The sequence below is a fragment of the Aptenodytes forsteri genome, unplaced genomic scaffold, assembly GCF_000699145.1.
Source record: "Aptenodytes forsteri isolate BGI_AS27 unplaced genomic scaffold, ASM69914v1 Scaffold340, whole genome shotgun sequence".
Taxonomy (NCBI): domain Eukaryota; kingdom Metazoa; phylum Chordata; class Aves; order Sphenisciformes; family Spheniscidae; genus Aptenodytes; species Aptenodytes forsteri.
The window spans coordinates 1,939,597-1,954,738 of NW_008795441.1; the positions used below are offsets into that span (position 1 = coordinate 1,939,597).

Below are 15,142 nucleotides of genomic sequence, written 5' to 3' on the forward strand. Positions count from 1 at the left end.
ATTCAAAAAACACAAATATGGTTTGCTCCAGTATTTTCAACATTCTACAAACAAGTGAAGTCTGCCCTAGGCTTTTAACCAGCTTTTGGAAAAGCCATCTCAAAGGTGGTGAAATATTTGGTGACTACTTTAACATTGTTACGAAGTGGCAGAAATAGCAAGATGAAATAATTGACAGTATCATAAATATATATATATAAATATATAAATATAAATATCACTATATAAAGTATATTTTGCATGTTGGATAATTCTGTAGCATTTTCTACTCTCTGAAGCCTGTTGTCTTTATCTTCCTTATGGAGGGGGAGGGGGGTGTGAATCAGAGTTCTGTCAAACCCTATAATGTCAGTGTTATCTCAAAGATGAAGCATCACTATAGACTGAACTTTTCCACAAATAATTACTCCTTTAACAATTTTTTTAATATTTCCTCATTGAATTATATGGTCAGCTGAACACAGTATTAAACGGTATGGAAAAGATATCACCATCTTGTGATATATCCTACGAGTCACTTAAATATGATGCTTACCAGATCTTGGAAGCTCTTACACAAGTTTTAAGAAAAGCTACACATGGATATTAAATGTTTGCTATACCTTGCTTTAAGCCGTTAACAATCACTAGGTAGTGAGGAAAGCAAAACCAAGCTGATAGTGACTCAAAATATACAAAGGAATAATAATAAACATACCTGAGAGAGGCTGTAATAATTAACATGGTCTAGACTTGGTTCTTCATTGGAAACCATGTGAAAAAAATGTTTAATGGGTATTTTTATTAACAATTCACACCCTGCTAGCTACCATGCAAGCAGACAGTATTTCTACCGTAGAGGATGGATTCCAATCCTGCAAATATTTACTTAGGCATTTCCCTTCCCCATTCTGACTAGTCGTCTTTGTCACTCAGAGAGGCATGGGCATATGCCCAAGCATCTGCAGGATCAGGGGCTAGAACAGGCAAAATAACTGAAAGGTAGAAATTGAAACCCTAGAGGCTTGCCCTCAGATCACAAACATTCAGGCAGTGGAAGATTTAGAGAAAACTCTCTTAAACCCCAGTCTGTTGGCCTATCCTGAAAATCACAGATGTCTCAGAGGATGCTGGAGAAATCCATCTGGCGCTAAGGAACAGCTCTGCCTTACTCCAAGTAATTGTGAAGATTGTAGTTAGACTTCTAACCTGCAGCAGAACCCATTTAACCCCAGAGAGGTGCTGACTGACAGGCAGAGTTGAAGCAGCAGGATAGCTCTTCTCATCTAATGCTGACTCTCAAAAGGCCACAAAACATTAATCAATTCATTCACACAGATGTGCATACAGAGAGAAAACCACTGTTCCCTGTTAGGATTCAGGAAGTCAACTGTCTAAGACACTGCATTCTGATCAGAGTAACTTGGCCCCTAGCCTGCGTTCATTATATGCAGTCCATTTAATGAACATAGGTTAGAGTCCATTTTTAAAACTAGTCCCTTGGTACTGTGGCTTACATTGTGACTTCTTAAAATGAAATTAATGAGATTTGTTTTCCTCATGAAGATTCCCTTGGTGTTAAATTTCATGAAATATCTTTAGGAGTATTTTTCTTCCTGGAAAATGATGAGTCTATTATAACAAATCCTCAGCAAGCTAAAAGTCAAATAAAGTTTACATTTTCCCTTTGTGTGCAAATGTAGTGACAAGACGTACAGTGCAAGAGGATGATGTGACAGTACATCCAATTTGCATTTGCCCTGAAAGCCCATGTTTCAGTAGTTGTGGCTGCTTCAAAGGAACTCGAACTTAGTGATCACAGGAAAGGGCAAAGAGGTATTTGACAAAGGAGTGCTAACAACTAGTATGAGAATATCTTCCAAACTACTGTGTTCAGCTATGTCCCCAAGCTCTCAAAACCAGCAAAACAGAAGGGACTCTATTCCATGAACGGAAAAGTGCCTTACGAAGTTCACCTGAGTGGTTTTTGCACTGTCTTCTAACACATTGTAAGTTATAGAGAGCTTGAAGCAAAGAGGAAGCATTACTGTATGAGACATTTTTATACTAAATCTCTAGCAATGGAAGACAGCTGGTTGTTCTTTCATTAAATGATGCATCATTATCAGACAGCTATAGCCAATCTGCTGTTAGAAAACATCAAAGAGCATCGAGAGCAAGATGTTTCTCCCACAGTCAGCAGTTTTTCATATGGTAGAGAGGAATCTTGTACTCTCTGGAAGGTTCACAGGTTCATGTATCTCACAGCAAGATGGGACCACTAGGATCCTGGAATATAACCCTAGTGATTCTTGCACAGTCATCAAGACCTTGTACTATTTCAGACAGATTCTGTTCTGTCAGCTGAAGAAATTCCTTAGGTGAAATCTCAAAGGGTTAAATTCTTCCTATCATGACATACGAAATACACTTGTTACTAGACTGCTAGCACAGAACTAGGTTCCTCCCCGCCACTTGATCCTATACCACTCCAACACTAACAGGGAAAAGCAACTAGCAATCCACCATCCCTGGGCAGATGTGATTCTCTTTCTTGGCAACACCCCTATTTGCCAAATAATATACAATTTTTCATAGTAGGCTTTGGTTGGGGGGGGGAGAGCAGGGGGAGGAGAGCAGGAAAAACAGAGTGCATACCAGAACTACAAGCCATTTACAAATGCTCTAGCTGGCAAGACTGAAGGCACTAGTTATTCATGGGAAGTCAGGAGATTTCCTCCAAGTTTCTAAGGAGCTGACAGTGCCAGAAAATGCATGCTATTCCCTTGCAAGGCTGATCTTATTCAATGTTCAAATAATATTCACACTCAGAAGAACTCAAAGCAAAGAAAAAGCCTTGAGATGGAAAAAACAAAAAAACAAGAGAACAGCAGACATTAAGATGGTACAAAGCTCACGGATGTTGAGCAACTGGAGCTAATCCAGAACAAGATGAAGTTGGGTGTGTTGAAAATAGAGACTGTACAACCTTCTTTGTCCTGTAACTGGTTAACTCATTTCATTATTCAGGACTATTCTTGGACTCTTCATCAACACTTCATTCCCACAGGACATTATCATCACATGTTCGATCATCTCTGGATGACGAAAAGAGCTACAGTACTCTCACAGACAACCACCTGGAGACATTTACTCATGCCTTTGGCTGGGTTACAGCAGTAAGGACACCAGGGCATGAAGCTGTTCAACACACAGGACACGCTTGTGCACTTCCTAACCACAGAAGTACCAGCAGACACTACACCTCTCCTCCACCTTCTGTATTGCATTCCCACAAAACATTCTACCAAATGTAAGGGTCTAATCCATAGTTTCACTGCTACACCAAGGACATCTTTTACAAACATACACAAAACCTTCTACCAAGAAAAGTTCTGTTCAATACATCCTTCCGTCTCACATAACAGAATGTTTACGTCAAAGGATAAAGTATGCTGCAGTTTAAAAGCAGACAGTGGTCTGCTGGAGGTTAAGAAACAATCCTTTCCCTCTACACCCTCAGGCATGGTCACAATTAAATTATCTACGTCAACAGCAAGAGGCATTTCTTTAACCTTCACTTTTTTAATTTGTATGCAGAGAAACAGCCAAATAATAACAATAACAACAACAAACAAAACAAAACCACACAGAGACCTACCAAACAAGAATTTCCACTTCATGTAGCTCTTACATGGCAGAAGAGATTAGAAAAATAACTGAGCAGCACTGATAAATGTATAGTTGTCTTTCACCTAACACTGGAAGGTACCCTCATACCACAGTGATAAGCACAGCCACAAATTCCCTCAAAGCATAACAGAATAATACTTCAAAGGGAGGGGAAAAAGCAAAGGAAAAAAAAAAAAAAGAAATAAAAGAATAAGTTAAGAGTAGGACGACAGCCTGAAAAAAACCAAAGCAAACATTTCTGGCTGGTCAAAGCACAAAACCCAGAAATATCACTTAAACATGCAGCAATTTAATGAATCTCCTCTCTTGCTAGCAGTCTAACAGATGCTTAAAGTGAATTGTATTGCTGCTACAAAATGGCTGTATTAATGCAATTTGCTGCCTGATTTCTGCATAACCAAATTGTTTCATCTGCTACGTAGCATTCATTTGCTTTTCAGTACTATGATCTCAGTCCAAGTATTGGCACGTAAGCTTTCCTGAAAGACAATTAGGCCCAATTAAAAGTATTCTTCCTTATCAGATAGGTCAAGTACAGAAAGGAGGAACCTAGTGATCAAAACCAGTCCCAAAAGTCACCTTTCTGGATTAAGACAGGGCTTCTTTGGTGAAGCAGGGTAGGGGAAGCAAAAGATGCTAATCTCACTCTACAAGGAAAGGGCTGTAGTTTTCAAATCTGTAAAATCAGTGCCTTTCATGAATGCTACATTCACTCCGCATTTACGGCGTTCAGAATTCCTATTTGTGAAACTGGATCTCTAATTGGGAAAGTTCACATCACAGTAAGGAAGTAGTACCCTCTCTCTTCTCCCTTTCATTTATTCATACCTTAAAAGATTTCATTTGCCCATAAATCTGCTCGGATGCAGATTGGGCCAAATCCTTAGAGTCTGTAAATGACCATAGATCCACTGATGTCCATGGAGCTCCAAGAGACATCAGCCAAGTTTCTGGCCTGCTCGCTACACTGTATCCCGTCAGTAGTTGTATCATTTTCCCCCCATGTGAGCTAATCATAGGCAAGAAGATTTGCACTGAGCAGCAGTACTTACTGCAGTTCTCTGCTTTTTTATTTCGATGAATGACCGTCTTTTGACTGGGTGTGCTGAAGAGGCTGGTCCAGTTGACAGTGTGGTAGTAGCACAAATTGCTGTTGTCTGTTATGTAGATGTTGCCAGCACTGATTTGCTTCAAGGACTGAAACTGCAGAGAGGTAATGCCTTGTTGCTTTAGGATGAGTAAGGAAAGGCCACTGTGATGAAAACAAAAGTGAGAACAGGAATTAGCTCCAGAAGGCGAAACTTATTAGAGCTGGTTGGGAATTTCCCACTAGAATTAGTTCCTAATGTCAAGATGATCTTTCTGGCAAAACTGAAATTTGGTCAGAAAACTTTTATTTTGGGGTGACACAAATATTTTATGAGTCAACATCCAGTTCTGTTGCCTAGAAAAATTACGAGCCCTGTAAGACTCGTGATACCGCAAGCTGTGATGCTCGCAGCGCTAGGGCAACTGGGCCAGCAAAACACCTCAACTAGTTCCATTTCATCCATTAACATGTTTTTTGAGACAAAGTGCTGCTGAGAAAACTGAATAAAATCCAGATTTTTTTTTTCTAAGACGACAGAATTAATACTATGGTAGTTTATATGCTAAGGAGAAACTGACAAAGTCATGCAAAATGTATTAACATCTTCTGTCAGGCACCAAATTAATGTCATTTATAGTAATACAGGAAGAAATTGTTATTTTCAAGGAAATTTTTCCAGCCCACTTTCTACATTTCATTTTTCTTTTGTTGTAATATGTGGTTATCTCCGTTCTTCATCAAAGGAATGGTAAATGATTGTCTGTGTAACACGGGAATGACTGCATATATTTTATGACTGAAAAACAGTGAAGACAATATCCAGTTTCTGGGCATCCTTTAAGTTATTGTATTTTAATGGTTGTAATTGTTTTCCAGCTGTTCCAAATAAAAATTGCTGCTTCCAAACAGAATGCTAGGCTGTAATTCAATCTCAAGGTTTCACTGCTATTCATAATCTGCTTGGGTTGCTGTTTAAGATGCCAGCAGAATACCATGACTGATTTACTATATATTTACACAATGGGGAACCAGGGATTGCTGTATATATATCATTCAGATACCTTCTTGTGCTTCCCTCATTATTTCTCACCACATTTTCTTCTCTTCAAACGAACTCTTCCATATGACTATTCATACGGAAACATCTCTGGTAAAAATGGCACTACAGAGCTAATGTACACCCCACCTGCATGGTACCTCAGTGATTTCAGTGTTCTTCCAAGTATTTATCTTTTACCATTTCTTAAGACCACATTGTTCTTTGGGCACATGAGCCTGCACTTCCAATCGCAACCATATAAACTTCCTGATAAGGGGGCTAAATTCTGCTATTAATGTCTTTTAACTTATGTTTCACATTCACAAGGTATTTTAAACCATTAAATGTACTTTCTGGACAATGAGTTAACAGCTACAGCAATGAACCAAGATGGGGGTTTTTTGGGTATTTTGGGGATTTTTTTAAATCATTATGTTCAAAAGATATTACCCATTATAAACAACTGATTAGCAAAGATACTGGTAATGAATACCTTGGTAACAAAGAAAAACATATCAATTTATGATGCCCGTCCCAAAGGATGTTGTGTTCTGTGCTACTGAACAAAGAATCATTGAATACTAATAAAAAACGATTCCATCAACAGAGGAAGTACCTTACCTATAGAGAGCTCTTCCACCAATAGTAACCAAGTTAGAAAACACCCTGAAATCTGTCATATTCTCAGGCCATGACTGTATGTTCAAATACCCTGAAGGAGAAAAAGGTAAGCATACGAATATCAATGACTTCAGCCATAAAGACTGCTTTATCACATACATGAATTAGGATAGGCTTAGCCTATAAATGAAAGACACTGCTGGTCTGAGAAAAAGAAATAAATAGGTAATGAATGCTGCAGACTACTGTCTTTAAATTCATCAGGCTGCTCACCACTGTTTCCTCCAAGAAGGCAAAGGAGGATTAACAGTCACAGCAGCATTACGTCCACTTTCAACAGACACAGTGAGGGTGAACCTAAACACAGGCTGAAATCTTGCAAGGCGTCCCAGCCTTTTCTAAACAGCAGCAGGAAAAATGGAGATTTGCCTGAATTAAGAACATTTAGTTTTAAAATGTGCTAGAGACTTGGGACAGAAGTTGAGAGATCCGTTATGATGCACTAAAGATGACAAGACTTCCCTAAAACAAAGAACTTGCATTCGTTTCTGAGTGCGTGCGTGTGCGAGGACTGTTAATCCAGAGAGCATTCTCTGCACAAATATGTGGGACTACTTATTTTGTGCTACACAGACCTCTACAGAGTGCAGTTCCCTAAGATTTTGATTCAGTACTGGACTGAAATGCAGTACATCTTGAAGCATAGGGGTAATTCCACTTAAGTAGTAGAGCTGAGACTGTCAATTAGACAGTGTGCTTAAGAATGGCAAATTACAGACACCCAGATGCCAGATTATCTTTTACATTAATTAGGGAGAGATTTACAGCTTACTTTCATTTTTTAATCCCACTGGTTTGCTGAAATACACAACTTTTGAGAGGTGAAGCACATGGGAGAGAACTCATTTCAAATGCCAAACCCCTGTTGAGCTCCACCCAGCTACAATCATGCTTGTAGCGTCCAAAGATTTTTTTTTTTGTGCATGAAATAGAATTTTTTTTTTCATTTCCCTATCTATACATTATCAGCAATCAATTGAGAACTCAGAGCTGTAGTATCTTCCTCCCTATCCCCCGAATGGTGAAACAACAACCAGCAAGATGCAAGAAAAGAAGTACTGAGTTCTAGTTATATGACCCCACTGAAAAGCCACAAAAGATGGGAGGGACTATCACCCCACACATTATACATTTGTCTTTAAATTACAGAAGCTAATTTGCAGCAGCATCTGCTGTTAGACCAAGAGAAGAAGCTGCAAAACCAGACTGGCTTGTCTGTTTTTTTCCAAGGTATATTTCAAATGCTTTCAAGTGAAGACCAAGACCCCTTGCCCACTCAACAGTAATGTCTTGGTCTTCTGATGCTTGTGTACCCCAAACATAATGGGTATTCTGTATTCATGAGCAAAGGACAACACATTGTAAAGATCAACTGATACTGAAGTTGTTGTGTATTAAACTTTTATGAAGTTTACAGTGCAGTTGAGTTGAAAGAAAAAAGCACCTTGTGTTCTTCAGAAAACCCAACAAATGACAACCATAAAAGCAACCTGAGAAGTTCAGATTATATGAAATCAGAAGTGTGTTACCTGTTATCTCTCTCACTGTTTGGAAGATATTTAATTTCTCTGGATTGATTGCGGCGATTGTGTGATACGGGTCCCTGAAAGATTAAAAGGACAATGTGATACGGTCTCTGAAAGATTAAAAGGACAAAATGGGATATTCTGAATAAAAAAAGATCATGTTCTCAAAGCTGTACCATGTAGAAAGCAGTATTCAGGAGGTCAACACTTTGCTTTTAGGCAGCATATGATTCGGATTTCTTCAGACTGTTTCCAATTTCTTCAGACTGTTGTTCCTGCAGAACCTGTGTCTAACTTCTCCCAAGTCATCTTGATGGAAAATAATGGTGCCTAGCATCTTTAAGGTTCAAATCATTAATGTTTTAGCAAATATTTATGCTCATAGAAAATTAAGGGATTCTGAACAAGCATGGGTGATCTCCCTAAAAGAAAGATGAATTTTCAACATTTTTTCCAGGAATACTAGCTCAAATGGTACAGTTGTGATACTGTACTACCAGGACTAACAAAACTGCTACTGAAACGAGTGACAAGCTATAAGCCAAACAAAACTAAGAGCTTGCCAGCGGTTCCTGACACATGGCATTAAAAGGGTACACTTTTTAGAAGGTGTTGAACAGGGAACATCAAAAAGCACAGACCCTTGCCAAGCAAGTTTGTCACCTGAGAAATGAAATACACCCAAACATTAAAATCTCAAAGTTACATATGCTACAGTGTAAAAAGATGAAGCTGACCTTGATTTTGAGAGTGCCATCATTAAGCAAATAATTCCACCCACCCCACCCCAAATTTTAAAGGAGTAAAGAATCTCCAACTATTTAAGAAGCCAACTAGAAGCCTAATCCAAACAAAAATCCTTTAAAAATTCAGGAAAAGATTCTTTTGTAACACATTGTTATGGTATTTCTGAGGGTTTTCTGAGGGTAGGAAACATCCTCAGTAAATGTGGAGCACACATTTCCACCTCTGCTCCTTCTGCTTTCCAAGAGACGTCGTTCTTGGAATTGGAACATGGAGGTAATCAACCAGGCTGTCTTTGGGGATAGGCCTCAGAAATCTGTGTGGCGACAGACTGATGGGGTCACTTCTAACCATTCTGGAGGCCATTCCAGATTAGCAGCAACAAAACAAGCTCTCGAACCTTAGCATAAAGCCCAGTGCACCACAGAAGCATCATATACACTTAATTTTAACAATTTGGGGCTCTCAGAAAACTAGGCAACAAGTTTTGACTACCTAACAGAAACACAGCATTTTGCTTTTACAATGCATTACTATTAAAAAAGGAAAACCCTTGCCTGTACTAAGCATGAGGTTGCTGAATTTCACCTCCAAATCCTAACATAAAGTAGTCTTTAAAGTTACAAATATACATTTAACCGCCTTAAGCAGCCAAATGACTGATATGTTTTATCAACATATAAAACTGTGGAATAATGCAATCATATTCTACCATTCTTATTAGCAGAGCCAAGATTTTTCAGTAGAACAGGCATAGCTGAATTTTACAGCTCCAGGAATGAGAGTTTCAGCTCACTGTGAAACTGGAGATGGACAACTAAAGGGAAGATAAAAAGCTGGTGAGCACTGAGGGCTTGTTGCTCCTGCTGCAAGTGGGAAGAAGGAGGTGGCAGCATTTGCTGCTAGCTGGGGCTGTCCATCCTTAAAGTACAGCCCTCCTTGGTATATCCCACCCCTTCACAGGCAGCAACACAAGCGGAAGGCAGCTTGGCTTTTTAGCACCCCAACCAGAAGGAAACAGTAGAGAAAAGACTGCATCTGACCTATACAGGTCCTACCCATTTTCCAGCCAATGTGTTTTCGGTCTCTGTCTCAGGCAGCAGATATGTATCCTAATGAAGATCACTTCATCCATACACTTCAGCAGAGCATTACCTTAGAAGAATGAGTACTACTGGCTCACCAAAATTTAGGTCTACCTTCATCCCATTTAACTTCTGGACACTAATTAAAGCCACTTCATAATTATCTATAAACTATTATAAATAATTGTGCATAAAAACAATTCATAATTATAGATACAGTTTTTATATGAATTATTACAAATTCACAAGACTTGAAGTTCAAGTACTCAGGAAAGGGAAAGACAGGCTACAGAATCACGGGATCAAAAATATGACAGGATCAATAGTAATGGCACAGTTCCCAATGAAAACAAACAAAAAAATCCACTCAGCATCTTTCACTGAAGTTATTCTCTGCCACTACAAAAAGTCTTTCAATTCCCAACAGAGAGCTAGACTTTAAGTCCCTACAATCTGAAACACTGAAAATTCATACTTTTAAAAGCTGCAGATCACTCTGAGTAAATGAATTTGTAAAAGAAGTTAACTAAAAGTTGGAGTGGAAATATGTACTATTGTTGTTGCTCCATACTGTCCATTTATATAATAAACTACTTGTGTAGCTAGTGTCATTTTTTTAATTTCCTTTCTGTATGATTGATTTGCAAAATGTAAGAGAAATTTTAAACAAAAAGCTGTTCCAGATATATAAAGTTATTTTAACTAATTCTCAAATCTTCTCTTCTTTTAATATATACTACTGTAATTTATGCTGTGGAAAAATTTAGGGTTGCAGAACTCAGCGTCGTCGTACTTAAGACTTGTTGGAGTGAGTTTTCTTCATAAAGAATGAGAGACAAAGTGCTACACAGTTTCAACATTACATGTCCTAGGCTTATATTCTTCTATCAAAATAGAACAAAATATTTTGACCCTCTGCTTTATAGTCCATAATTTAGATATTTTTCAGATGAATACGGTTTTATTCAAGGTTGGTTTTAGTCCCTTTAATTTAGACAGACTTTTTAATGAGACTCATCTCGTAACTTTGCAGCTAATACAACTTTTGCAACAAAAGCAGTTCTAATACTCCAAATTACATTTCATGTAATGCACTGGAACAATCCACACAAAATTGCTCACGTCCTCTAGCTGCTTGTCTTGCATTTACTAGAGTACTTCCTGTCCTGTGAGACTGAATAGATTTACATCCAGCCTCTCAGTCATTTGGCCAGATCAGAAAGTGTGACGGCCTGAGCGCTGACTCCTGTGTGACCTTCTCCAGGGTTTCAACAAGTTCGAAGCAGCATTTCCTTAAACCACTTGAACCAAAGTCCTTCTTCCTCCCTATGCTACATTAACCTTTCACACTGTACTCCCTGCTGGAGAGACGAGAAGACCAACTACACAGTCAAAGCTCACATTTGCTGGCCTTTTGAAAATCACTGAGCTGTAGGGCCCCATTGAAGTAGATTTTCAACTGTCTTTCTCATGGCTGGAGTCAAGTTGTAGGTGAAGCATTACAACCAATCACTATATCAAATCAAGGAAACTAGTCATTTCTTTCCACCTCACCTAGTAGGAAAATTTGAGCCAGGCAGCCTAGTGTCAACCACTTTAGATTCAGATATGTTTAGATTATAATATAGAAAGACTAAAGAAAAATCTGCTGGCACTACTTATGCCAGAATTCCATTTCAGATCAATCTGCAGACATTCAGTTAATCACATTTTCGCTATGGCATAAAGTTACAAACACGGAGTTGGTTTGGGAACTGTATTTAAGGTATCAAATGTTGACAACCAGTTGCAAGCAATGTTGAAAGCTCTGAGGAACGTAAAAAGCAAGTTAAAATTTGAAGCCTACACAGTGGTAGAAGCAATTGAGTACTTTACACTGTTAATGTACCACAAAATATCTGCATACTTATCACAACAAAGGGGCAAAAGGGTTTAATCTTATTCGTCCATTTTGAGGATTTTGTTCATTTCAGTATGCCCAGAAATACCTCAAAGTGTCACATGTAATTCACCATGGCTGATGGTGAATTCACAACATGAATGCTTGAATTAGTAAGAAGACACAATCATATTTGTGTTCTCTCAATGACAGGAAGAATACAATGCAAGAAAACGGCCAGTTGCATTGGCCTTCACCTGACCATCAAAACAGAGTATGTCTGTCTTCCCTGGACACATCCCACCCTTGCAGCATTTGCACCATGCATTAACCTTTGCTACAACGGCAAACACACAGTGCACCAAACTTTAAACAGAAGGCACTAATTATCTGGCTGGTATCTTCCTTTAGAAGGAGACATTGGTGAGACTTTTAAATACTGGTTCTGTCCCTCGCATCTTCAACCGTTACTAAGACTTATTCAATATACAGCCATATTTAAACCAAAATACTGGATTAAATACCAGTGAGTTTTGTGTATCTCTGCCATTGAAACTTGAATATATACTTCAAAACTGACTGACAAGAGGGCAGCTTTTTTGCATGTATATGCCGTGACAGCAACCCAGGCTATGGCAATTTATGCTAGGTGAGGCACTCTCTGCATATTCTGCTCATTAGACTGCTGGCCATATGAAATTTAAAACAAACTAATGGAAGGTAACTTCCCTTTTTCCCTTCTATTCTCTAATAAGCCATTATTGTAAGCCAGTACCGAGGATCTCATAAAGTAACCAAAGATCACAGTTGTCTTTTCTCTTTCTAGCGCAGTCTACTTCCTCCTTTCTTTTCCTAGAGGTTGAATCATAAGAATCAAGGTAACAGTTTCCTTCATAATGGAAGGCAGAAAACTAATTTATCCTGGATCTGCTATTCTGTAAAAGAAGCCAGCGGCTATCATTAAGAGGTGGACGCAATTCATTTCAGCTGGCACCATGACATAACGTCTTAACATTTTGTCACTTACCCGTGAATCCCAGTAACAAGGAAGATAAGGTTGCCATTGATCTTGGTACAGTTTATGAACTTGTCAATGTTGCTGGAATCCACCGTCTGAGCTGACACTAAACTCCCTGTTCCAATGCCATCACATGCTGCCAAAACAAGGAGTTTGTGTAAAGAACTAGGAAAAACAATTACTGAATCAGAACATGTTGGCCTTCTAGATGCGAGTCTTCATTTCTTCCAGAGACAAAGCAGCAGAGAGGTGTTAAAATGGCACCCTTTACCCATATTCCCAAAGAAGCATGTGCCAATATAAAACAAACAATAAGCTAAAGTACCCGCCACAGAAGGACATCCTGGCACACAGGTTAAGGTATATCACACTGGATCTAAAGGCAAGTATGAACCACACAAAATCCCACTCAAGCCAGCTGTAAACAGATAGTTGATAACTTAGCTCAGACTAGCCTGGTGGCCATGCCATTTATGCGTGCACTACTCACTGCAGAAACTGAGGGGTCCTAACACTGCTAGCTCAAGAGGTCCCCTTTGCTCTGGTGGATTTATGAACTTAACTATTCACATGCCATAAGGTCCTTTTGAAAGGACATACAAATAATTCTTTACTCCTCATCCCAGCAAAGAAGTTACTGAGGCCTGGAGAAACTTTAGTACCCAGTGAGGAAACTTCTCTGCGTAGCTTTTCTATGTAATTTAGTTGCATTTTCTGGGACGCATGATACATACAGGAACGAATCCTTCATGACTTCTATCACGTAACGTATCCTCTCTCCCTAACTGGGCTCCTCTAACAGCAACTACCAGCAGTACACCTGAACCTTTTACAAACATGATAACTTCCCTCCTCACAGAGTAAGGCTAAGACCTTGACAGGAACACTACACATGCATTTTCATGCATAAAACTATCTATCTAGCAAAAAAGTTATTTGCTCCAATTATGTTAAAGGGCTGGACATTGCCTTCACTTCGAATTCAGCATGTCAGTACCCTGCCGTGGCAGAGATCTCTGACTTTTTCAGCCTTGTGGCATGACTGCTGATTTACAGTTTTTCAGTAGCTTCATTGTGAATTCCCTTCCAGATATGGCTTCCACTAGGACTGAAAAGTGGCATAGGCCCACGTGGGAAAACTGATGGTGCTTTGCTCCTGAGACCTTCAAGCACAGAGCAGAAAGTCTCCCTAGTGGAGCTTGGGACAGCAAAGTAGCCTATAGATTTCAGTCTTCTCAACAGCACCAACATTGAAAAAATTCTAGTCTATGTTTTAGACAGAAAGGAGGTAGAAGATTCTGGGAAAACAGAGACAATTTTAAAAAACAGAGGAAATAAATGGAAACCTAATGTTGTATTGACAAGCATGAGACATACCATACATTGAAGCCAGGGCTTTAGTATGGCCCCCTTTGGAATGACAAAAGGACAGCTCTAAAACACCTCCAGGAAATACTTGTCATTAAAATAACATAATAAAGAATTCTTTCAAATTTCTCTAAAACCAACAGAGAAATCCCCTTCATTTTTATCTAATCAAAGGAATTGGTTTGGTTATATTACCATTACAACTTAATAAATTTTCATTCTGTTGTATTACTTCACACACAGCCTACATAGTTCAAAGTTCTGTGGATATCCAAAGACTATTAATATTCTACAACATACTCATGAAGGGTATTTTATGCCAAAATAACACCTCGCTCTGCTCTACTACAGTGTAGACCGCATTCAAGAAAATTTATACTAAACTACTGCCTACCTTTAGGACAAATGTCAGTGCACGGCTTGCACATCTTAATACCATTTTCTTCAACCTCCATCTTGGAGCTCGGACATGCACGGACACAAGAGCTGGAATCTACCACAAAGTTGTCTGAAGAGAAAAAGAAGATATTGGCAGAAAGCGAACCACTGGACTAAATAATACTGGGACACACGTTTATGGACTCTATGTCAATCCATATTATTACTTGCCTGAGCACCTCCACATTGACATTAACGTTTAGTGTTTTCAGAAGTGTATAAGCAAGCTAATTAGGCATGTTTTCAGATATTTATGAAAATCCATGAATTGTCAGGCCTGATCCCCAATCCTCCCCCAATTTGGTTTTATCATTATTTGTGGTAAAAAAAGCTACAGTAAGTGGAGAGAAATAAAACAAGATGCTCTGCCTTGTCTCTTTCATACATACACAAATATCGCTCTGCAGAGGGACCTGGACAGGCTGGATCGATGGGCCGAGGCCAACTGTATGAAGTTCAACAAGGCCAAGTGCCGGGTCCTGCACTTGGGCCACAACAACCCCATGCAGCGCTACAGGCTTGGGGAAGAGTGGCTGGAAAGCTGCCTGGCGGAAAAGGACCTGGGGGTGCTGGTTGACAGCCAGCTGAACATGAGCCGGCAG

General features: G+C 39.1%; 1 protein-coding gene across 1 annotated transcript in view; it reads right to left on the minus strand.

Moving 5' to 3' along the window:
• Positions 1 to 15,142, minus strand: part of ERBB4 (erb-b2 receptor tyrosine kinase 4) — a 423,308-nt gene that overhangs the window by 183,446 nt on the left and 224,720 nt on the right. The window contains exons 7-11 of the mRNA XM_019472536.1: positions 14,497 to 14,610; positions 12,744 to 12,870; positions 8,012 to 8,085; positions 6,423 to 6,513; positions 4,725 to 4,924 (exon numbers count right to left, since the gene is read on the minus strand). Coding sequence (XP_019328081.1) covers positions 4,725 to 4,924; positions 6,423 to 6,513; positions 8,012 to 8,085; positions 12,744 to 12,870; positions 14,497 to 14,610 — 606 coding nt within the window. The remainder of the gene's footprint in view (positions 1 to 4,724; positions 4,925 to 6,422; positions 6,514 to 8,011; positions 8,086 to 12,743; positions 12,871 to 14,496; positions 14,611 to 15,142) is intronic.